Source organism: Microtus pennsylvanicus, chromosome 1, assembly GCF_037038515.1.
Source record: "Microtus pennsylvanicus isolate mMicPen1 chromosome 1, mMicPen1.hap1, whole genome shotgun sequence".
Taxonomy (NCBI): Eukaryota; Metazoa; Chordata; class Mammalia; order Rodentia; family Cricetidae; genus Microtus; species Microtus pennsylvanicus.
In genome coordinates this window covers 60,911,154-60,937,030 of record NC_134579.1, presented here as the reverse complement: position 1 = coordinate 60,937,030, position 25,877 = coordinate 60,911,154, and the positions used below count along the sequence as shown (strand labels likewise).

The following is a 25,877-nucleotide window of genomic DNA, read 5'->3' as shown; positions in this document are numbered from 1 at the left end:
GTTGGGATAATTTAAGAAAAGCTGGCAAGAAACAAGCTAAGACCGGGAATTCATAACTAAGAATAACCCTCCATGTGATTTATTTGGGAGTTGGGTGGCAGGCCCCCCAAAAGAACAAAAACACAACAATTAGATGTGACTGAAAGGAAGGGAATCAGAAAGGTGGTGGCTGCCCAACAAATACCAGTCTCGACGAAAGCAAGCTTTACAAAGAGCTTATTACAGTACCAAGACAGTGATTACACGTAAAGACCATGATATGGTAGTTCCAGAGTCTGTCTCTCATTGGCTCTGTGCAGAACCCCGAGCACAGTAAGGCACTGTTGCTTTGAGAACACCAGTCTTCAGCATCTTCTCATTAAGCAGCAAGCCTACCCAAATAAGCTTCCCAGGCAGCTTTTCTGTACACCTCAGCTGCTTCCAGCCGGTTAGATGCTGCAAGTATTCCCCGGCCTACAATGATGACATCAGAACCCCGTTTGCCAATCACTTCTTGAAGACTATTGTACTGTTGGCCGAGGTGATCCCCTGTAGAGAAACAAAAACCATTTACCATAATGCAAACTCAGGAGGTAATGGGACGCACTGGGTCAGTCCAAGATATTGAGGAAATCCAGAGAACATTTACTGCCATACACCTTACTATTCATAACCCTTTCTGCTACAATCCCAAGATCTCAGACCCTAATCCTTTGCGCTGGCACTGAACTCAGAAATCCTAGTGCTGGTATTAAAAACATTTGTCACCATACCTGATTAGATTTATTAATTTCTGTTGTTCTAGAAATGTTACGTTAAATGGGTTTTGATGCTTTTGATTCCTGAAAGCCTATGCTAACATGCGATCTGGTGAAAGAATCAGACTCGCAGGCGCTGACACAGCAGTCAGATGCGCTGGCTGCGGCGCTGTGCACGCCATCTCAGCGCCTCTCCCGCTGACTAAAGGTCAGGACTATCATCCCTCCACCCCACAGAGCCACAAGAGATTAAAGTAGTTTAGCCGGCTTTACTATTTTTCCCTCCAAGGGTGCTGCTCCCTGCTGACTGAAGTGATACTTCAAAACTGTTTCACAAACAGTAAAACCTAGTACATGCAAGGCCCCACTTTAGTCAGCTGGGACTAGTGGCCTACACACTCAGAGGGTGTGGTAGTGCACACTTTTAGTCCCAGCACTTGGGAGGCAGTTCCAGATAAAGAGAGATCCTGTCTAAAACAAACAAAAAAGTTGAGTGGCCTGTATAAAGACACCCGATACTAGAATGGAAGGGTTGAGAGAATGCAAAGACTTGAAAGACTTTAAAAAGTTCTGAGTTGACTTCCAAGGTCACTCTGTGGCGGGCTATCTGCTCCACAGATGTCATGTGCATGCATCTGCATTCACTGGTTTTCTTCTGACTCCCTTTCTATGAGTGTTTAACTCAAAGCAAAAGGCAGTGCTTTTCCCTAATGTTAAATACTATCTAAAATGATGTAGAAGGGATTCAAATACAAAGGCGCCCCCTGGTGGTAAACTACACGCACTTACAACAGAAGGTTTTGATGTCCTGTTCCATTTGTAACTAGGAAACAAACACCAGAGCTGGTTTATGAGGGATGAACCCCAGAACTTGTGTGAGCTAGGCAAGCACTCTACCAGCTGAGCTACACCCCTGAGTAAATAACCAACCCCCCTGTATACTGTGTCCTACAGTACAGTTACATTTTTTGTTGGCAGGCAGGGGTGAGGTGCTGGAAACTAAGCCCATAGCCTCATGGCAGCTAAGCACACACTCTGAGAATTACATCCAGCCCTTACACCCTAGCTTGCTCTTTTACAACTACATTTGAGACTGCTGAGAATTTAGGAGCCATAGCCAGGCACTGGCACATCAAAGCTGCTGACAATCGTCTGTTTAGCCAAGGTTTACCAGACGTGCTGGAACACGGAACAGGCAGCATACTCAGAGCACCAACTAGGAAATGCTAACCTAATATACCAGGTTTCTGGTCAGCATGGTGCCACATGCCTTTAGTTCAAGCACTTGAAGGCAGAGTTAGGCAGCTCTCTTCAAGTTCCGGGGCCAAGTAACCTTCTAAAATTAAACTGCAAGATGTCTTACAAATACAGTACAGGCCAAAGGGCTCGCTCATTGTTCTAGACTAAGACAACACCATCACAGCATAGCCCTTTACTCTGCCGTAACTAGTGAGCAAACTTACCTCCTGTTTCTAATTGAACTCCGGGGGTAAAGTGAAGAAACTCTGGTTTCATGCTCACTCGGGAGCCGGATATAAAGCCAATCACAAACCCACAGTGCTCCTCAGCCATCTCAACCTACACGGGATGTAACAGGCAGTATTACAAGAACACAGTAACAGAAAAATCAGCCCACGTAAAAGGTCCTAGAGATGACCCCTCCCGCCAACAAACCACGCTTGAAAAGAGCAGAACTTCCACAGTATGTGCATCAAACAAGATGCTGTAATTCTTAGGTGTAAACTGCCTGGAGACTCGCCTGCTTCCAAGGATACGAGGTGTATTTCACCATAGCTCTTGAAGATGTAGCTATTTCTTCCTAAGCAACGCCCTTCCAGCACTTTCCCTCTTTAGCCCCTGCTCTTCACTGGCTGCCTCATTCCCATACCATTTGCTCACAGGTACAGCGGGTTTGGCTTTCTGATTGGTCATTGCCTGAGACTCACAATGTCAGCCTTGCAGCCAGCTATTACCACCAGCAAGGGACAGCTTGTTCTTGAGACAGACCTCACTCCCAGACCTTTTATTTACTTTCAAGACCTGGGAAGCCAGTACTTATTGAGGGTGTTTTTTTAAATTTACCATAGGGGGCTGGATTGATGGCTCAGCAGTTAAGAGTTCCGGTTGCTGCTCTTCTGGAGGACCCACATTCCATTCTCAGCACCCACACGGTGGATCATAACCACCTGTCTCTTCAGTTCCAGGGAATTTAATGCCCTCTACTGGCTTCTGTTGGTACCAGGAATATACTGTACATGTAATCAAAGTGTTACTGTGTTCCTTCAACTATAAATATCATTTATCTACTTTCTAGATGATTATAGAACTATAAAATTACCATAGGAAAATGGGAAGAGCAATCTATAATTCAACCATCTTCAATTCTGCCTCAAGATGAAAAGACAAGCACAGATAGAGATGTCTCAACTGTCTGTAGTACATTCAAACCCTTCACCCGCTACAAGATCAAAGAGTTCAATCCAACTGATGTTAAGAAACTGTCAGAATAGCTGAATCGAGGAGGTGGGCATGAGAGGTTAGACCTTCAATGAAGGTCTTCTCTTGCCCTAAAACATGCAGCACACACAGACGCGCTCTCCACTCACCCCACACCGTCACTTACTGCTGCTTTGGTGTAGTTCCCAGTGGCCAAGGAGCCGGCAGAGCTCATTTCCGCAATCAGCAGGCATGCTCGATGTAAAGGCAGGCCCACTTCCTGCAAGCCTTTCACAACGCCTGAGCCTGGCACCACGTGGGCATTTACTACATCTGCCCAGGAAGCTATTTTAAAGATGCCACCTAAGAAGGAATAAAAAAGATATTTGCTGTGATTTAAAGAACAAAAATGAAGTAATTGCTCGCAATAGTTAAATTTCTTAGCCAGGCAGTTGGGAGGCAGAGGCAGGTGAATCTCTCTGAACTCGAGGCCAGCCTGGTCTACAAGGAGTTCCAAGACAGCCAAGACTATTACAAAGAAATCCTGTCTCAAAAAACAAAACCAACCAAACCAAAAAAGATATTTGCTAATTTTCAAACATAAATCTATAACCAACTATAAAGGGCTAGAGTTGACTACTTTTAAGTACGTTATCAGTGGACCCATCTGTAGCTCCGTCTGTACTACGCAGCTGACAGCTGGGTGAGAGGTCAGGAACGCTGATGGGCTGTTTCTTCTTTGTAGATTGAAGCTTGTGACTACCAATAAAGCTTATGCCATTAGAAGTTCTATGAAGATAGACATTCCCAGAGTACAAGCATAGTGACACCCTCAAATTCTCTTGAAGATGAAATTTTCACCCTAGAGAGATTTCTCAGCAACTTTACCCTCTACAGGTTCCTTGGCTTTTCCAATCTTAAGAGGCAACTGCACACATTTTTTGTTTTTTTGAGATAGGGTTTCTCTGTGCAGCTTTGGAGCCTGTCCTAGAACTCAGCTATAGACCAGGCTGGCCTCGAACTCACAGCCTCCTGAGTGCTGGGATGAAAGGTGTGTGCCACCATTGGCCAGCCTGTTTTTTTTTTTTTTAGATTTATTATGTATACAACATTCCATGTATGCCCATACACCAGAAGAGGGCACCAGACCTCATTACAGATGGTTGTGAGCCATCTTGTGGTTGCTGGGAATTGAACTCAGGAAGAGCAAGCAGCCAGTGCTCTTAACCTCTGAGCCATCTCTTCAGCCCGGCCAGCCTGTTTTTAAGAGCAGAAGTCTACAAGTGAAAACAGGTATAGGATTAAGCATTTCTCAGGCCACAAGCTGCTCTGCCTGTCTGATATCTGAAAAATAAAAGTGTACTAACACTTTATGCTGCAAAAAATATTACTTTTCCATCCTTTCCTATATTGGCAATTTTTAGCAGGGCCAAATCTTGTTTTGCCTGCCCAGAACTCACACATACCCGTCCAACAGCAGTTCACCCAGTTTTGTTTTGTTTTGTTTTTTTATTTAAAGGGAACTGACAGGGATCTCAGTCCAAGATGGCTAAAAAGATTTGAACCTTGTCCTTGCAGGAGCAGGAGTATTCCCCAGGGCAGCTAACACTGGAGTTTACACCCAGAGGTAGAGTGAAATTCCCTGCCTGAGAAACAAGTCAACAGAGAAAGCAGAATGAAGAACACAGCCGAGAGAGGGAAAGAAACAATGTTGAAGGTGTCACCTCACTGCCTGGATTCGACTGCACCTTTGCCAGCTTGCTCCATTGCTGACTCTCCAGAGCCAATTCACCTTCTCCCCCGTGGCCAGTCTATACTGGATTTCTGAACACACTTACCTTCATACTGCTTTTTTACTGTGTTTCCTATATCAGCAAACTTCCTGTCTTCAAATATTAAGAAGTCATGGCGTTTTGCCAGAGCTGCCAACTCCTCCATTACATCCAGAGTAAAATCATTCAGAATATCAACGTGAGTTTTGAGCATGCAGATGCTGGGCCCCAAGGTATCTGCTAGCTGCAGCAGCTCTCTGGCCTCGGATACATCAGCAGACAGACACAGATTGCTCTCCTTCTTCTGCATAAGCCTGAGAAGTTTTGAGGCAAGCGGGTGGACCCCGGGCAGCTCTGCTCGAGCACCAAAGCTGAGTTCTTTGCATGCTTTCTTCTCAGGAGGGGGAACGCCATTCTGATTAGCTGCTGCGAAAACGTTCTCCTGAATGAACCTCTTCACGCTCCCAACCATCTCGGCATCGATTTTTTTCTGCTGCTCGAGAATCTCCAGCATTTCAGACAGCGTGCACACAGAGTGGAGACGGATCCCGCGAGCCTGCAGCTTGTCCTTGCCCCCCTGCTCACGGTCTAGCAGCACAATGGCGTCAGTCACCTTCAGGCCCTCCTTCTGAAGAACTTCAACAGTTTCCAAAACACTGGCCCCACTGGTGACGACATCCTCAATGATCAGGCAGGTTTGCCCTGGATTAATCTCTCCTTCTACAAGACGCTTGGTACCTGAAACGGAAAAGCTTCAGTTGAAAGAAGTATATAAAATGTTTCAGCTATCTCAAGACATATCTGGGCCTATGCTTACTGTGTACTTACAAAGAGTTACGATTCTTTAAATAAGCTACTTTCTGTTGATTTTTCAGTGTGCCACACTGCTTCATTCGGTATCCTCTGTATCTCCAAATTACCAATTCTATAGAGAATGTTACAGTAAAACTGACAGTTATCTTACAATGTAAATAAACTCATTTTTCTGAACAAACGAGGAATTTCTTAAAGACCACTTATAATGAAAAAGAGAATAAGTCAGTATCATCAATAAAATCATTCTTTCCCATCAATATTGATGACAAGTTTATCACTCATGATCAACTGGCAATTTAAAGTCAGGTGTGGCACACGCCTATTATGTTCATACTCGGGAGGGCTGCTAGAGCCTTACCATCAGCACGAGGTCAGCCAGGGATGTGGGTGTGTGGGTGTGGCGCGCGCGGCTGGTGAAACCCTGCCTCAAACAAACAAAATAGGGGCCAAGGAGATGGCCCAGTGGTTAAGAACACAGACTGCTCTTACAGAGAACCTGGTTCAGTTCCCCGCACCCACACAACTGCTCACAGCTATTTGTAACTGCAGTTCCAGGGGATCCAATACTCCCATTTAGCCTCTGCTGGCAGCATATGCATGCGGTACACATACACTCACACAGGCGATGGGAAACACTTCACCACTTTTTGGACACCATAACCACAATTATATAATGAGACTTCTCTACCCTTAAGCCCCACTATAATCCACAAATTGTTAAGTAACTCAGGCTCTTCTTGGCTTCGTGTTCATTTTTGACACTCAATTTTGTATTTTCTACTCTCTATTATTTTGAAACAAAATAAGCAAGCATGGGAATCATTTTTTTCATCATTCCCATTTCTTTTCTCCTCACCCTTTCTTGACAAATGGCAGGTTTCACTAAGTCTAAGACTGACATAAGACAGAATACTTGCAGTTTTGTGAACACAAGAGGAAACAGATACATTCCTCATGGGCAGTTAATTTGTTTTTAGCTTTAAAATAGAATCAGCAAGTCACCACTTAACCCATGGCTAATAACTACACCCTCATTCCTTCCCCTCACAATGCTGTGTGGGGGCACATGTGTGGAGGTCAGGGGACCTGCAGTAGTGATTCTCTCCTTCCCGCATGGGACCCAGCGCCCATACTCAGGTCACCAGAGTTAGCTGCAGGTTCCTCTACCTGGTGAGCTATCTCTCTCAACTCTCACAATTTTAGAAGCAAATCCCAGATACTACAGTTTATCTTAAAAGATGTCTTCTAAAACTAACAAAGTATTACCAAATCAATATAAACAAGCAAAAATCCCAATAATTTTTGAATATCATTAAGTATCAACTCCAGTCCTGATATTTTTAGGTTGATTTTTCAGATTTTAAAGTAAACTACTTGATACTCTACTGTTATGGACCCCAACAAAAAATACGTTCCCAAGGGGTCTGAGTTTCCTAAGAGAAATCCTCTTCACGACTGCATGCATTTAAATATAAATATACCTAGAAGTATGTGTTCTTACAACATTTTGCTGATGAGGGAAGGGCCAATACAAAGGTCAGGGTTCACCAAGCACTCTCCCCAGTCAACACAAAGCTTTTCAGAATTACTACAGGAAGGACGTCTGGAGCATGTCAACAACTCAACAGCTCATCAGGCCTCTGAGGAGCTCTAGAATCACCGGGCCGAAAGAGAACAAAACCCTAGCAGGTTACACATTAACTTGAGGCTTATGCTATTTTTCTTTTACCATAATCCTTTGTTTCCTTCCTTCTGATGAGCATGGGAATCTGATTGGTTGAACAGATAACTGTAGCTAGTGGCAAGGCTGTGTAAGGAACTCCACACACACTGTCAAAACTGATCTCTGCATTTTTTGCCGTTTGGAATAAAATGTCTGCAACCTGTAAAAAAAAGGAACACAAACTTCCCATTATTACTACTACTTAGAATGCTACATGTGCACAGAGCAGCATGACAACAGAGAACACACAAACTTCCACTCTTACCTCTTAGAATGCTATTTGAGTTGTGCAATAGCCTAACAATATTGATGGAAATAAAGCCCCCAGGGAGTTTTTTTTTTAAATCAAATCCTAAGATATAAGTAGACTAATTTTAACAATTCACTGAGTATCTTAGCTCAGGAGAGAAGATATTAAGCAACTGACTTAGACCCATCACAATAATCTCGAAACCTGGCATGCAAACATAAACATGAACCCATTCAGCTAGATTCAGGACGACCTCTGAGGGCAACGTGACGTGGCTGACCTGAAGACCAAGGACACTTCCCAGACTCCCATTTTGCCTTGACTCTCTAGAAGCACGGCTGGTTCTATTTTCTGAAAGAAGCCTTCAATGAACACTTTCCTAAGTATAGAGCCTACTGAGTGAAATACATTTTATCTTTTCTACATAAACCATTCATATGGGGGAGGGGATTTCAAAACAGGGTTTCTCTGTGCAGCTCTAGCTGCCCTGGACTCACTGTGTGGACCAAGCTGGCCTCCATCTCAGAGAGCCGTCTGCCTGTGCCTCCCAAGAGCTGCTGGTATTAAACTCAAGCGCCACCACACCCGACCAAATCAACGTCTTAATTTCAGAATGCATCCTCCCATCCAACACTATCTTAGAGCTGTTCATAAACCAAGTTAGCTTTTCACAATATTTTATTCTTATGCTATCCATCACTTACTCTTGGGGGAATGGGCAGCTGTGTGTTTTGTAGATTCTCAAAACTGGACCTAAACTCAAGTTGATTTCCCTGCCTCAACCTCCCATGTGCTGGGATTATGGGCAGGTACCACCCCATGCCTAGCTTCTTTCTTGTGTTTTTAAAATTCTGTCATCATTTTTAAGTTGCAAAGTGTGCAATTTCTAGTACTAAAATCCAGAAGATATCGAGAATGTTTTCATCATTACCTGTAATGAATGTGGGAAGGCAGCAGGTGAGGGTAGTCCACACCTGGCCTGGTTACTCACAACCCAGGACCTGATCCCCACTAACACACAGGCATGTACACAAATGCTAGATAGATTATAAAAACTGGAAATTTAATGCTTCCCCCCAAATTTCACTTTGTACACAGAATTATTACATGCAATAATATGCAATACATATTTCCTCCTGTGGGCTTTTACTGATCTGTCATGCTTCTATACATGAAACTAAACTGATTTATATTTACATTAATTGAAATTTTTTGTTGTTGTTTTGTGTTTCAAGACAGGGTTTCTCTGTGAAACAGTCCTGGCTGCAAGGGCTCACTATGTAGACCAGGCTGACCTTGAACTCACAGAGATCTGCCTAACTCTGCCTCCCAAGTGCTGGGATTAAAGGCATTTTGTGCCACTGCCTGGCTTAATTGAAATTTAAGCGTACCAAGTTAAAAAAAAAACAAAAAACAAACAAAAAAAAAACAACTCACGATCTTAAGTCTGCTAGAGATTCTCTGGTTCTCTGGCACTATCATTTGTTTGGGCAAATACCTAAAACATAAGTCTGCAATCATAGAGTATAAGAAGAAATTTTGGAAATTTCTCTTTTAGTCAGATAAATATCATTTTCCTCCAACTGTTTATGAGTACATCAATTATTATTTATTATCAGGAAGTTAGAAGCATGCATACAATCTATTACTTTTCTGGGGGGCGAACATACCGAGAACACCTATACACATAAACTTCTTTTAAACTAAAAATGCTCATGAGAAAGTTCTCGGTAATACAGTTTCTCTGCACCAATGAGACACACCATTTCAAGATTCCTGAACGGCTGGACAGTGGTGGTGCATGCCTTTAATCCCAGCACTCAGAAAGCAGAGACAGACGGATGGACCTCGGTGGAGCCCGGTCTACAGAGTTCCAGGACTGCCTCCAGCTCCTCAGTGCTATCTTAACAAAGCTGCCTAGCCCGACCACCTGAATTTAATCTCTCAGCCCTCACGACACAGGGAGAAAACACACTCGTTGTTTCTGACCCTCACAAGAGTACCACGGCACGTGCACGCCCGCGCACACACACATGCAATAAATAAACCTAAATAGTCTTCACGGTACTCAATCTTCACACGAAGTGAGTAGCAACACTTCCACCCATTTACTCAGAGGACATCTGCCGATCAGCTGGCAGCTTGTTACGCTAGAAATGCATTATTTGACCGCCGACGTTGCGGCGACTCATATATAACCCACTCATGGTTTGAGAAGCACCCGGTTAGAAAACTCTAACGTGTGCAGTTTACCCCTAGTAACCAAATAAATACATTAAATAAAAATCTGCCCTCCTGGCATCCACCATGTGGCTTTAATTTCTTGCTACTGGCCATATACTACTAAATTGAATCCTTCGGCAGCTACTAATTTCTCCACCCGCCCGCCCTTTCCTCCCCCCAATTCTCACTTTCTGGGGGTTAGGTACACAGAACTCACTCAAGAACTTCTCCGCCTGTCAGAGCCCCACAGCATTTTTCCAACTCCCGCAAAGCACGTGTCGCACGGGTCGGTCAAGAACAAGGTCCCCAAGAGCCCGACCGACGGTTGCCGGCTTCCGTGCTCCTCCACTGACTCTCCAGACCAGCAGGAGGGTGGGTCTGCCTGCCTGGTCCGTGGGTTCTCCCTCATCCCCCAACTCCGGCCACACCCGCCACCTCCCGTTCTCCTTTCCCGCCACCCGGAGCCATCCTGTCCCTCTGGGCTGGCACCTGACTGAGGAGTCGCGGGCGGGACACGATGCCCCGCAGGTCGATGTAGATCGGGGAGGTGAGCCCGCTCTTGAGCACAAAGCTCCCGAACTTGAAAGCCTGCACGTCGTACAGCTCGGTGACCAAGAGGCCCAGAGCTTCGCTGGCGACCGCCATTCCCGCGCGCTCAGTTCGCTCTGGAAGCCCAGCCGCTCGGGGTCCGTGACGTCACCCAGAAGCCCCGCCTTTTCCGCCGCCCTTTCCGGCCTGGACTCCGGGGGTCTGTGCTTGTGCTAACTGCTTCCTGGTTGGGGCGCTGTGCTTTTAATATCTGCAAGCTGGATTGATGCTCAGCTTCTCCGAAGGGAGTCTGTAGGCCCTGCTGGTTTTTTAAGTTTTTAATTAGTTTTTTTAAGCTTAGCGTTTCCTTGAGTCATTCTCTTACTATAAGTATTATAGCAATTATCTTATCGTTGTTAGCCACCACTTCCCTAAATTCTTTCAGAAAAGTTCGCTATGACAGTGCTTGTGACTCTTCTTGAATTAACTTCACAACTGCTGGCATGGGAGAGTTGCACAGATATTTGCACATAGAACTAAATATAAAGCAGATCATTGTACACTCTGGTGCTGGCAAAGAAACTGCTTATTCAACCCTTACACCATCTGAAGTACTCAGGATAAAGAAGGGTGGCAAGGGGGTTAGGGAGGATGAACTGACAGTGTCAGGCTGTCTGGAAGAATAATGTTGGGCCGTTCGAAAACCCAAACATAATTGGTTTACAAATCCCTTCGCTGGCTATGGTGGTGCAGCCCTGTAGCCCTAGCTACTTAAGAACCTGAAGCAGGAAGATTGCAAGTTCAAGGCTGACCTGAGTGACTAGTGAGACTCTGTCAAAAATAATAATAAAAATAAATAATTATAGTATAATAATATAAAAATTCCTTGACTATATTTGTCTTATTTTAATGAAAATACCCCCAATGGTACTTATCAAACCAATTCTGAGATTTAATTTCTGTAGTCTTCGTTTTTCTAAAGAGATTTTGCTGAACTGCCAGTGTGAAAATCTATATATTCCTGTGTTTGTTTTGTGTTTGAAACAAGGTTTCCCTGTGTGGTCTCAGCTGGACTACACTTTATTATGTAGACCAGACTGTCCTCAGACTCACCGAGGTCCATCTGCCTTCTCTATCTCCTGAGTGCTGGGATTAATGGCGTTCACCATCACATTTGTAAAACGCATAGTTTCGACTTGAGAAACAACTGTCGAGGGCAGTAAAGCCTTGATTAAATAGACTTCAAATATTAAAACATTGTGTTCTTATTGCCAAATCAAAGCACGTTTCACCTTTGGGTGCTGCTAATTGACAGAGAACCGTAGCGTCACCTCCTCCCCACCTGTGCGGCACCGGGAGCCTTTGAAAGCCTGATCAGGCCTGTGTGGGTCCTCCCGGATGGTTGGACTCCTGCCAGCAGGAATAAACCTGTGCGATCCAGCGGGAGGCCGTTCTCTCCTTCACTGTGCAGTCCTGTGGATCAAACTCAGGTTCTCAGCCTTGGCAACAAGCATTGTTGTCTGTTCGGCAATCTTGCTGGTTTACTAATGGGATTTTTTTTTAAAGTTTCCCAAAAGCTTTCAAATATTTGGGAAGAAGAGAGAGAAAAATTACTCATGGGGGGGGGGGCAGGGGGCAAAGGACAGGAGTTTTAGTTAGAAAAAAAAAGTCAAGAGCCAGTGAGCTGGCTTGGTGGGCGAAGGGACTTGTTACCAAGCCTGATGACCTGAGTTCCATATCCTGGACCCACATGGTGGAGAGAATCAGCTCCTATAGATTGTCTTCTCACACACACAGACACTGTGGCTCAAACACACACACACACACACACACACACACACACACACACACACACACACACAGAGAAATAGATACAATAAGATTTTTAAGGGGGAGGAGACTAAAAATAGTATCTTCAGTATATTATATTTATAGGAATGCATAACATGTGAAATGTACATTTTGAAACTTCATCCACAACTTATAACATGTACTGCAGTAATCATAACAAGACAGCAGGTCGGCACTTTACAACATTACACGGAAGGGACCCGACTTACAAATAAAATATTTACAACCTACCTTTACAAAACAACATTTGTGCATACAAAATGAACAACTGCAGGAAGATTTAAAATAATAAAACAACCAAAACCCCAAACCCCAGAAGATACACTTAAGGCAGACCAGCAAGACACTGAAATAATTAAGGCTGTGGAATTCTTCTGCACCTTGAAAATATAGAGCTATTTACCAATACTGCGGAGTGATTTTGAATCAACTGTCACAAGCCTGGTGGAAGCAGGTACTTATATGTATATGTGTAATGGTCCCTATGGGGAAACCTGTCCGCTTATGAATAAGGCCTTTTAGCTGAATGGCCAGAGGAACCCACCACAAATTCTCAAAAGACTTTGGGGGAAGGGATCACTCAAAACCATGAAGTGTGGGCATGGTTTGCAAATCAGATATTAAAATTCAAATATAGGATGGGCATGATGGCGTATGCCTTTAATCTCAGCACTTGGGAGGCAGAGGCAGGAAGGTCTCTGGCCAGCCTGGCCTACAGAGTGAGTTTCAGGATAGCCAGGACTACACAGAGGGACCTTGCCTCAAAACAACAACAGCAAAAATAAAACAACAACAAAAACAAACCACACACACACATGAATTCAAATATAGAATTCTGAGTAAACAGAATCACATAAATAATGGTCCCAATGTGTTTCATAATTTGTTCGTTTGGCCATATGGACTTCGAAAGACATCAAATTAGTTCCCATGTGAATAGACTTCTCCACATATTATCCCTAATGGTTTTGAATGGTCCTAAATGGTTTTCCAGTAGAAAAACTGACCCACCTGGGCTGCCTGCAAATGGATAGATTTCTGCATATGAGCAATCACATATACATACATATTATACACTATATACATGTACAGATGTACATATATCCATATTTGCCAACAGTTTGCCCTTAACTGCTGCTGTTCTCTGCATAAATAGCATTCTCAAGGGTGTGTTTAGTTTTTCACAGTCTTCCTGTTTGTCCCTTTTCCAGTTTTATTTACTTCCTCACAGTAGTCTGAAGTTTGGCAGAAACAGAAGTAAAAGCACCAGGGGTAAAAAAATAAAAACAAAAGAAATTGAACACGGAGGTGATAGTTATGGCTTAAGTTAGTAGGAGAAGACAAATGCTTTGTTAACTTCAGGTTCATAGCCACGGTCTTTGAGGTCACAGTAATGGTCTCCAGGGACTCCAGGATTCGAACTTAGTTCTTGATGGAAGCGGGAAAACCTCCTATCCCTGGACTGGCAAATTGGCTTGGTTAAATTAATTCTCAGGAATTCCAAGACTTGCTATTTAAATGTTTTCTTGCTCTTCCCCATTCGCTGAAGGAGGTTTATCTGACTAAACTGTTAGGTTGGTCATTTGGATAAAAACGAAACCTGACCACAGTTTGGAATTTCTTAACAAACAGACTGATAAGAAAAGACAATAGCCTAGGAGTGCTAATTTTAGGCTTTTAATTAATAACTTTTAAAGATTAAAGCACTGTAGTAGAATGACTATATTCTCCTATAACTTCAACCTATATTAAAAAATAAGAGAAAATGTCTTTCATAAAAAATGTGGCCATATAATATTTCTGTACTCTATTTCCATATAGATTTTTCATGAAAAACATTTCCTATCAAAGCATCTAAGTTTCTGGACAAATTCCAGCCCCTCTGAGCTCTTTAGAATGAATGAGACAATGACAGCCTTGCGGTTTTCAGAAAATGACTATTGTAGTACCTTCTTTTCTGTTGGCGGACTCTATGTGAGCTTTGCCTTTAGCCTATCCTGGCTCTAATAATTCCTCCCCTAAAGGTATTTAGGTTTTTAAATAGAAAAGAAAACTCATGAGGTGCTTTTTACAAATAAATCTCTTGAAAGCTTGTATATGCTTGCCTCATCCAGACTCCATTGGAATGTTACCCAGGCAACAAAGGAGCACGGTCTACATTCCTCAAAACTCACCCAGTACAATTCATGGGCTGCCGTAGGACGTGATGTGTGGGTACCATGCCTACTACAGAGACCCTTTGTGTTCAGGGTATTTCCCCTCTCTTGGGACCAGAGGAGAGAGTTTCATTTAACATAGAAAAATAACCACTGTTTACTTTGTATCGCATTTTCTCCCTCATATTTTCACAGATATATTTTTTCCAAGTTCTTCCAGATAGGCATGAAAAAAGAAAGTAACGAGTGACTCCCAGGCATGGAGGTTTGGCAACGAGAGATTATTCTCGAAAGACCAGAGCCAAAGCTCTCCTTCTCTAAGTCCCATCCATCTTCTCCCTCCCCCCTTGCAAACCACTTGCCTTTTCTAGAAGATTCTTGTGAGACTCTAAAGAAACAAATTGGGACATGGGAGGGTGTTCGATCCTCACATCTGCCCTCCCGGTGAGGAAAGTAACTGCCTGGGTTCTTCACACAGTTTTTCTATATAGCTTGGGAAGAGAGGGAAGGGCTGGCTGTCTTGGAAGGCATCAGATTCTCATGTCTACCATAAGAAATACTGGAGAAAACAGCTTATGGACCTTCATGTCCTCGGCAACTCTCCTAATCTTTTCTGTAGATAAGCTCTTAAAGGGTGGAGATTATAAAATGAGACCAAATAACGTGTAGACGAGGAGCACCTGGAACTTCCAATAAAAAGCAATTGACAGCGTTTAACCTAGTGAGTTTGTAAATGGAATCTGAAGATAAGACTGTGGGAAACTGGAATGTTCAAAGTTATTGTCAATAAAATTCTACCACTGGCAGTGTGTAGCACTTTAAGGAAATCAAAAATATTTTATAGATGTGTCAGCTAGAACATCTTCCTCAACATTCTTAAGAGATGAATGTTCTCTCTCCATTTCCCCAAATTCCATCTTATCAATGGGAACATGGGGGCAGAAACAAGAAAGAACGAAATTTGGGATAGCTGAGATCAGTACTCAAAAACACCTGGTCCCGCCCTACATTCAGATGTTTTCGCTTAAAAGATATCTTAAACCTAAGGAAAAAATACTGCAGCATCAGCAAATCCAAATGCAATCTGACATCTTCACTCCCCACCGCCCCTCCGAAAGGCACTACTATCTGTAAAGGCTTTGCAAAGCACAAAACTGTGAGGCCAGCTTTCCCCTCGGCCTCCTCCACCCCCACTCAGGTTGCCGGTGGCTGGGAGAGACCTGCAGGATACATCACACATCACAAAGTTGTTCTTAGCAGTTTTTTACCACATTCAGGTCTGAGTGGAGAGAAATCTGCTTCATTTGAAGCGAATGAAAAAGGCGCAAAACATTATTAGATTTCTCATCAGGATCGTGGGTTGGCCCTGATCTTTCCCATCACTCTGTACCCCACCCTTGTAACATAAAACCAAGGAGCTAAAAATGATGAATAAACGCCAAACGAGGAACCTGGGGGCTGGCAGTTCACTCGGTAAGAACAACTGGGATGGTGGTAGGGGTGGGAGATTTTCTCTCCTCTCCCCTCTTCTTAGTAACAAACCACCCTGCCAAAACAGGTACAGGAGCGGGGCTCCCGGTTCTTCTTTATTTCCTAGCCCCCTCAATGGGATTGTTCCTAATTCCCAGCTTGTTAGGGAGAATTCTTGAGCAGAAACCATCTTGTTCCCTGTTGGAGGGACCAGGTGCTTTTGTGGCTAGGGGCCTCCCTGTTCATTTCAGTCCTCAAACTGTAGAAAGTGTGTCCCCTCTCTCTCACGACCTCTCTGACACTTGCCCTGTTCTAACGGCTGTATTTGGGCTGCCCCTCCATCCTTTCCTGTCTTCCCTGTGTACTCGAGACGACTCCATGCAGCTCCACAACTGGACCACCCCAACCCTGACACAAGCGTGCTGTGAAAACTTTGGCTCTGCCTAGCATTCTGTCACCTCACAACGTGCGTTCAATATGGCCTTTCTGTGGCATCTGAACGTCACTGTCCTGGGCTCTTTTCCTCCCTAGCAGAAACTCAGCCAGTCATAACAATCCTAAGTGACGCCACAAGAAGCCCCTCTCTCAAGGCAGCCATCATGGACAGAACAGACCTGGCCATGTCACTTTCTGGGTCTCTGGAGTCCTCGGAGGCTGCACTTTATCCCACAACAAGCCCTCTGGGCCCAGGCCTTCCTCCCTCATGCTACACTTCATCATAAAGACTTTAGTAAGCATGTTTTAAATACCATAGCATATGCTTTTATATGTGTGTATACATCATGGTTTAGGTGAAGAATGTGGAGGGTTAGCAAGCTCTGTGGGAGTGAGGCTTGATGACCCAGGGCCACCCGAAGACCAGGAAACTATACAGTCAGAGTCGGTTTCCACATATTTGGTTAATCCCCAAAGTACTAGGTGCTAGCTAATCTTATTGCTTTTGCTTTCCACTAATTTATTACTCTATAATCTCGGATGAGATGAGATGAGATGAAGGGTGGGTGATGAGTAATTTGGCTTTGAAACCAATGGGGGTGGGTGGGAAAATGAGTATTTTAATTCTCTATTTCCATCATGGGAATACGTGTTTTTATACAAAAAGTTCAGACTGTTCCCATCATTTCTTCTTGAAATAGTTAAAATAGTTTTGCAGCTTCCTTTCCCTCCCCAGATTCTCCGATTGCACTTTGTGCTACACGATTTCAGGTTCTCAATCCCTCTAGCAGGAGAGACACAAGGACATGAAGCCTGCTTTACACAAACACTTGAGTTATATTTTTAGAATATTATTTGCATAAAAGCATTTTTAAAAACACACTCTAGAAAACAAAGGGTGGATCATGTACAAACACAAAGTAACAAAAACTCCCCCACCCCCTCCAACAAAAAAAAAAAAACAAAAAACAAAAACCCAAAAAACAAAACAAAACCCATGAAGTGCCCTGGTTAATTTATTTTCCCTCCAGAGGGCACCGGGCAGTGAATAATCGTGTATGGAGAAAGCAGCATTGGCCTTGAATGCAATTAATCCTTTTAGTCCAGAGACGTTGGTGGCTGTGTGGTGTTAGGTATTGCTATCCCAGTTAAGAACCCACGCTGTGTTAGAGTGCTGGGTCGGGCTTTGCTCCATGGCTTGAGAAAGGACTTAGGACTAGCCTTTAAAAGGCTTATATGGCTGCCTCCTTTTGGTAAGCACCCCGAAGCTTCATGAGGGGTTAGGAATAAAGCGAGCTAACTTTCTGGAAACCGTATTCTACAGCTATGCGACCAGAAAGAACTGCTACGTGGCGCACAGGAGCTGTAGGAAAAGTTTCTATGTGCCCTTTTGTATGGACTCGTGATTTCCATCTACCTACGTCAGGCCTGGTGTGGACATAAAAAACAACCCCCCAACTCTTACTAGGTTTGGACCTATTTCCCGGCTTTCCCACAGGAAGAACTCTGAGCGATCAGAGAGTTCAGCGGGAACTTTCGATAAACAGAACCTCTCTTACTCAAACAACCCATGATGGAGGGGGACAATATCTCATTCACAGATCTCAAAAGGGTCACATTGCTTTCTCTTAATACACAGGTTCTGATAAAAGATTTCTATACAAGATTTATAAAATGCTCTAAAAAACTTGTCGTCTAATTGTGCTTAGTCAAAATAATGCAATGCTTCGGTAAATAAATTACTGTCTTAACGGGAGCACTCAAAGTTACCTAGGATTGATTTCATATAGAACTCTATATTATAAAACTCTGAAACCTGAATGGGATCTAGTATACTGTATGTGTATATGTATCCTGTTAAGAAACTATATCTAAGCCATCTAAAGCAGAATAGTTGACATCTCTGTTAAATAGAACTTTTAGCATAAATTTTCAACGGAGTCAGAAACCGACTACCCTCCTCACGGTGGGGTAGACGGCTTGCCCACTTAACCACCCATTTTGGAATGTACAATTAACATTTTCTACTGACTACTATCTTGTCAGCCTTGCCCTTCCTCTTTAATACTTCCTGCAGCTCTGCATGTTTACTTCTTCGGCAGAACCTTCTGGAATGCTCCTGGGATTAGGGTCACTCTTCTGCCACTCGGACCCCGCGGAACCACAGACAAGGTTTAAGGGAACCACCTCTTAATCCAGAGAACCACATGGAGTGAAATGATGAACACGGCTATTTACAGACACGTTCAGTCTTGCTTTGGTTCACACCGCACTTCTATGTGAAACCTCAGGGGCTGGGGGATGGCTAGGTCCCTTGGTTCACCCTATTGACGATGTAACTCTTGACATTGGGAATGGGCCGCACGTCGTTCTGGTGCTTGCGGCGCTCTATGAAGCAGGCCAGGCGGGAGGTGTCCAGGGGGATCTTGGAGTAGCTGCCATTGTGAGGCTGCAGCCACGGATGCTGCAGGCACGTGGCTGCCGTGGGCCGCCTCCGGAAGTCTTCCTGTAAGATGACGTTGATGAAATCCCTGGCGGCGTTGCTCACGCCACAGAAGTACTCGTGAGGGAAGCTGAAGTCCACCCTGCACACATTGATACAGGTCTCCTCTTTGCTCTCATCTAAGAAGGGGGAGACCCCACTAAGCATGACATACGTCAGAACCCCGATGCTCCAGATGTCTGTACTCAGGGAGACGGGGATGCCTTGGATCACTTCTGGGGCAGCGAATTCCGGATTCCCCAGCAGATGGTGGATGTGGAAGTGGCCTGAGATCTGGACAGCATCTTCCAAGTCGATGAGCTTCACTCGAGGTACTGGGATCCGGAGGTCAATGAGCAAGTTTTCAGGCTACAGGAACCCAGGAAGGCAGGGAGAAAAGAGGCAAGATCAGGTCTTTGCGGACTACCAGGTGGACTCTGTTAGCTAAATAGGATTCTGCTGTTCTTCAGTAAGCTTGTGCATGTGGGATATTCCCTATGCAAAGGCAAAGGCGGCTTCAAAGCATGGCATTGAATTCGCTAAGCTCTGAGTTTCGGTGGTACTTTAGATAAGTTGTTTGGCAGTGAAAATTGTGCCTTTGGGGGAGGGGTACAGGGCTAACTGTGTATTTCTGGCTGGCCTGGAACTTATGGAGATCTACTACAGTCTCTGCCTCCTGACTGCCGGGCTTAAACGTTTAAGCCCCTGCACCCAGCCTATGCTTCCCCACCCTAGTGTTAAGGATCCAACCCAGGGCCTTATGCATGCTGAGCAGGTGTTCTGCCACCAAGTCACACGTTATTCCAGAATAGCATGCCTTCTTTTTTTTTTTTTTAGTTAAATCACTGCTTGGCCCATTAGCTCTAACTTCTTATTGGCTAACTCGTACATCTTAATTTAACCCATTTCTATTAATCTGTATATCACAACAAGATCGTGGCCTACCAGCAAAATTTCAGCATGTCTATCTCCAGCTGCGGATCCATGGCATCTCTCTGACTCTGCCTTCCTCCTTCCAGCATTCAGTCCAGTTTTCCCTGCCTACCTAAGTTCTGCCCTATCAATAGGCCAAGGCAGTTTCTTTATTCATTAACCAATAAAAGCAACACATGGACAGAAGGACCTCCCACACCAGGTGAACACCTAACTGTGAGCCCCCTATATAGTCAAAAATACAACTTCCCAATATACATTCTCATTCCAAAAAAGTGGAACAGGATACAAGAAAAGATTCCACTGACGTAAAACCAAAACCAAATAAGGAAAACATTAATTCTTGCAGCTCCATGTCTTGCATCCAGGGCACACGATGGCATCATCTGAGCTCCAGCAGGCTTGGGCATCTCCTGACCCTCTGGCCCTAGCAAATTAGCATGCCTTCTTATTCAACCTTTGTTTTTGTAATGAATCAAGGAAATAAATAGCCTTTTAAGAAAACAGAAGCTTTTCGTTAAAAACAAAATTTTCTGGGCAGTGGTGGCAGACGCCTTTCATCTTAGAACTTGGGAGGCAGAAGCAGGCAGATCTCTGAGTTCAAGGCCATCCTGGTCTACAGAGTGAGTTTCATGATGGCCAGGGCCAGAGAAACCCTGTCTTGAAAGAACAACAACAACACAAAAACCAAACCAAGGAAAAAGAAAAAAAAATACAACTGTACATTCCTCAAGTTGGCCTCTGCTATTCTGCTGCAGCAGGTGCTGATTTTGCAATACCTTTATATCCAAGTGTGCCACCCTGCAGTTATGGAGGTACTGCAGAGCTTCCATGATGTCTCGGATATAGAAAGCTACTTTCTCTTCCATCAGCTCATCATGATTCATAAGGTAGTCCAAGAGTCGGCCATCATCCATCCTGAAAACAAGGAGGTGGGTAAAAAGCTGCTTGGGAGGAGACAGAGAATCGGCCCATGGAGAAAGCTTAAAAAGCTCTAAGATATCTCTTAATGGAGATTGGCATTACAACACACACACACACACACAAACACACACACACATACACACACGTCATGGGATATTAGTTGAGGATGGGTTACATTCATTTATGCTGTGGAATATTTAATGATGCAAAGATGTGTTACATTCTTTTAAGTTGCATTTGTTTAACTCTGTGAAGCTGTGTTACTTTGCCTGCTTAAAATACCAGATTGGTCTACTAGAGAGCTGAAGGGCCCATAGCTAGGCAGGAGAAAGGACAGGTGGGGTTGCCAGGTAGAGAGAATAGATAGAAGGAAAAAAAGAGAAGGGGGCGAGAAAAGAAGGAGAAGAGGATGCCAGGGGTCAGCCAGCCACCCACCCAGCCAGCCAGCCAGCCACAGAGTAAGAAGGAAAGAAAGGTAAATGGAATAGAGAAAGGTGAAAGCCCAGAGGCAAAAGGTAGATGGGATAATTTAAGAAAAGCTGGCTAGAAATAAGTCAAGCTAAGGCTGGGCATTCATAAGAAAGAATAAGTCTCTGTGTGATTATTTGGGAGCTGGGTGGTAGCACTTCCCAGAGTAAAAGAGTAAAAAAACCCAAAACCTAAAACTAACTATATACATATTTCAGAGCCCAAAGTGAGTGCCATGTTCAGAATAGAATGAATCACGTTACAAATGTGTTAAGCTCACCAGAAATCCTTAGAACCTTGCTTACAGAATGTTGACTTTAAGGTCTAACTGGCTTTAAGGTTAGGATGAGGGGAAAAATTGGTGCTTATAGTTAGCCTCATCTATGTTAAAAAGTATTTTCCCTTTTGACATTTTTAGATGGGAGAAATGTGAAGGAGGGTAAGTTTCGCCTTGGCATATTTGATTTCCTCTTAACTCCTTGGCCTTTCTGCACAGCTTGCCAAGTTCTAACCACTGCCTGGGAAAGTGGTAAGTGGAGCCAGGCATGTGCAAACTTGACGTCTGCTTCTTCTACTTCCCAGATGGTGGCTGCAGATAATCATTTAATCTCTCTGTCTTTTGGCTTCCCTGAAGCACACCATCTTTTAAAGTGGAAATAGCAACAGGACAGTGACATCAGTGACCTCAACAACAAAATAAGATCTGCTTCCTTGTCAGCCTTGTACAAGAACCCAGCAAAGCATTGAGGAATTAACACAACCCTAGTGTAATAAAGTGCTTATGGTAACTGAATGACAATGGCTGCTTTAGACTCAGGTTTGAATACTTGGTCCCCAGTTGGTGTAATTGTTTGGGAAGGACTAGGAGGTGTGGCCTCTTTGGAGGAAGTGTATGGCTGGCTCTGTGTGGGCTTCGACAGTTTCAGAAGTTTACAGCATTCCTAGAGGGTTTTCTGCCTTGTGCATGTGGATCAAGAGGCGAGTTCTTAGCTACTGTTCTAGCATCGTCTGCCTGCTGCCACGCTCCCCACCGTGATGGTCATGAACTCCACCCTCTGAAATGGTAAGCCCCGAGAGACTCTTCCTTCTCTATGACGCCTTGCTCATGGTGTCTCATTCCAGCAATAGAGAAGTAACCAAGACTGTGCTCAGTAAACAGCAGCTATTTCCAGGCTCCCTGTGCCCTTTTGTAACAACAAGTGATCCAACTCTTTAGGGAGCAATGAGTCATTTGAGACACATCTCAGGAAATGCCCACGTCAAGGAGTGTGAGCCAGGGTAAGAATAACTTCCAACCACATCTGAAACTTGCCTGACTGTTTTCATTTTCTCCTCTAGTTTGTTCCTTGCTGACAGGAGAAAAGGATGGAGACCCTGGAAAGTTCCCTACTTCCCTCTGACCTACTAGGTATGAACTGGGAGAGAACAGGACAGAGAGGGGTGGCACTGGGTTCGCTACATGCAACTCCCAGAGATACTTGAAGCAAACAACATTTACAGCAGCACTGCTCCAAGCCCACAAAGCACCAGCCACCCCACCCATCTTGGAGCTCTTCGCTAGTCTTCATCCTTCCTAGACCAGGGAATCGAAATCTCAGTTGCCTGGAAGAGGGTTCTACCAGCCATCCCTACTGACCATACAGGAGATCTACAGACAGAGCAAGATTCAGGGCATGGTTGTGCTCAGGCCTTGCTTCTCACACATCTTCCCTGACGGTCACACACACCTAACAAAAACCTGTTGCATGTTCTTGTAGCTCTGTCTAATGTATGATCCCTAGCATCTCCCACGCTGCATTTAAAATATTATTTATCTCTTGGTCTTAACTGTTGGATGTATAGCCTCAGAGTTTTAAAGAGCTGTGTCTTTCTAAGGATATTTATTATCAAGATAGTCTGCCATTCCTGGAATGTCTTGGAGGGAAAAGTTCCACCCTGAAAGAATCGGGTAGTAGAGTGGGGGTGCCATGACTATTGACTGAAGGACAAACTCCTGCCGTTCCGGCTCCACCCCGTCCATCGGCCTTCCTCCAGCAAACTCTTCTCAAGTGTCATCAAGCCCGAGAGTGCACAGTAGGAAGAAAATGAAATGTAAGTGAGAAACGCGTACAGATTACAGCTAGGGAAGGGAAATAAGTTCTGGCGGAAATAAGTACGGTGACTAGAGTTACCAATGTAAACTGTTAATATATTTCAAATAGCTAGAGAAGAGGTCCTTTTTTTTAAAATAAATGTTTTTGTTGCAAAGAAATGATGGATGTTTAAGGTGATGGATATGCTAATATCCTAATTTGATGATCACATCGTGTATACATGCAATGAAACACTGTACCTGATAAATATAAACAACCAAATAAACCTTAGAAAAATAAGAAAAAGTGGAGTGAGAAGATGTGGGTTCAGGGCCACACTCATCTGGACTTTCGTCGAGCTAGCGGTAAAGACCTTCTCTAGTCTCTGTCCTTGGTTTTCTAGTCTGTGGAATAGTACTACATTTACATAAGACAGGAGGGGAAAGGCTTATGTAGCACTTTGTAAACCATAAAACACGGTGAAAATGGAACTCTTGTCCATAAATTGTGGGCAGTGGACTGCAGCAGATGGGGACTTCTTTAGAGATAAGACCCCTGTACTCACAGTTCCAATATCAGGATGTAGGACGTGGGGGACTCGTAGGTGTCATGGAGAGTGACATATTGGGGGTGCTGCAGGTGCTGAAGCAGGGCAGCCTCGTGGGCAGCCTGTTCCTTCTTCTTCATTTTCTTGCTCACAAATTTTACAGCAACGTCTTTGCGGGTAGCTTTGTGGATGCATTTCTTTACAATAGAGAACCGGCCTCTGCGAGACAAAAGGGGGGGAAGGTTCTCCAAGGTTCATCAGTCAGCGGGGGGAGAGGGGGCCATTTACCAGAATACGTTTACAGTGTGTGCATGTGTGTGTGTGTGCGTGCTCAAGCATGCGTGTGTGCATGTGTGTGTATGTGTTTGAGCATGCATGTGTGTGTATGCATGTATGTGAGTGCTCAAGCATATGTGTGTGCAGGTACATTGTGCTCGAGCATGCGTGTGTGTGCTTGAACATGTGTGTATGAGTGTATGTGCTTGGGCATGCGTATGTATGTGTGTGTGTGTGTGTGGATGCATGTGCACATGCTTACTTAAATTGCCGAGACAGTAACATCATACAGGTTGAGTGTCCCTAATCCACATATCTAAAGCCCAAAATGCTCTAAAATCTGACAGCTTCTGAATGCAGACATGAGATCACTGTGGGAAGTTTCATACCTGACTTCATGTTGTGGTGAGTGACGGTCAAATGCAGGTCCACCAGACATAGCACATTAAATTACTTTCAGGCAAAGGTGTGCATGAAATATGGATGAACTATTTCAGACTTGGGTCCCATGCTCAAGACACCCTGCCGTGAACATGTGCACATCCCCTCCCCCATCAAGCAGTAGTAGAGATCTTTCTGGGGCTGGAGTCATAGCTCAGAGGTTAGGACCTGGGTTGGATTTCCAGCACCCAGTTCCAAAGTATCTGGTGCCCTCTTCTGGACTCTTCAGTCACAGGGCATACACGTGGTGTGGGTACATACATGCAGGCACTTAACTATCCTCATGAAATAAAAACAAATACATCTGAAACAAAAAGAGAGACCTTTCCTTCTCGGACCAGTGATTTGGCTTAGTAGAGAAAGGCACCCACTTTCTGAAGCAATAAGCCTAACAGTCTGAGCTTGATGCCTAGAACTCACATAAAATCAGGAGAGCAGGGACCCCACAAATTGTCCTATGACCCCTACACATGGGCTGTGGCATGTGTGCACACATCCCGCATAATATATACACATACACACTAAACATAATAAAATAAAAAGAAACCTTTCCTTTTGTACTTTTAATTATAACAATAATTTTTTTTAAAGTCATCTCTCTTCCTTAGCATCCTAGGGCTCTTTGAGATGACAAAGTATCATTTTTAAAAGATTTATTGATTTATTATGTATACAGTGTTCTATCTGCATGTTTACCTGCACACCAAAAGAAGGCATCAGATATCACTATAGGTGATTATGAGCCTCCATGTGGTTGCTGGGAATTGAACTCATGACCTCTGGAAGAGCAGTTAATGCTCTTAACCTCTGAGCCATCTCTACAGCCCCCCGAAGTAATATAATATTTTAGTCAAGATATTTTTATGCCATTTTGAGCATTACATAGAGGTGGGTTTCTTTTCTTTTCTAAGCAGAATATACTTCTGTACACAATAATGGAGCTGGGGAGATGGCTCAGTGGATAAGAGCACTGTTGTTTTTGCAGAATACCAGTGTTGAGTTCCCAGCACCCACATGCTGGCTCATTACTCTCCCTACCTCCAATTCCAGGAGCTCTAACACCCTCTTCTGGTCTCTGCAGGCACTAGGCATGCATGTGGTGCACAGACATACATGCAGGCAAAATAGCTATGCAGACAAATAAAATTAATTTTAAAAAGAAAGTAAAATGAAACCTTTTAAATTCCCACTTATTTTTATTTTATATGTATAGCCAATTTGCCTACCTGTATGTCTGTGCACCAAATGTGTGCAATGCTCCCAGAGGCCAGAAGAGAGTGTTAGAATCCTTGGGACTAGAGTTACAGATGGTTGTGAGCTGCCATGTAGGTGCTAGG

The 25,877-nt window shown here is 44.0% G+C and overlaps 2 protein-coding genes across 14 annotated transcripts in view; both read right to left on the bottom strand.

Moving 5' to 3' along the window:
* Positions 1-49: 49 nt before the first annotated feature.
* Umps (uridine monophosphate synthetase) lies at positions 50-10,663 on the bottom strand. Its single transcript, XM_075965415.1, has 6 exons — positions 10,447-10,663; positions 7,491-7,644; positions 5,012-5,683; positions 3,361-3,536; positions 2,201-2,315; positions 50-528 (listed from the first exon to the last, which is right to left on the bottom strand). Exons 1-6 carry the CDS (start codon positions 10,600-10,602, stop codon positions 359-361), a joined length of 1,443 nt encoding a protein of 480 aa, XP_075821530.1. The 5' UTR covers positions 10,603-10,663; the 3' UTR covers positions 50-358.
* Positions 10,664-12,392: 1,729 nt separating this feature from the next.
* Positions 12,393-25,877, bottom strand: part of Kalrn (kalirin RhoGEF kinase) — a 605,871-nt gene continuing 592,386 nt past the window's right edge. For all 13 annotated transcript variants that reach the window (XM_075965457.1, XM_075965466.1, XM_075965494.1 and 10 more), the window contains 3 exons: positions 23,842-24,042; positions 20,592-20,730; positions 12,393-19,248 (listed from right to left, as the gene is read on the bottom strand). In XM_075965457.1, coding sequence (XP_075821572.1) covers positions 18,703-19,248; positions 20,592-20,730; positions 23,842-24,042 — 886 coding nt within the window. In that variant the 3' untranslated portion in view covers positions 12,393-18,702. The remainder of the gene's footprint in view (positions 19,249-20,591; positions 20,731-23,841; positions 24,043-25,877) is intronic.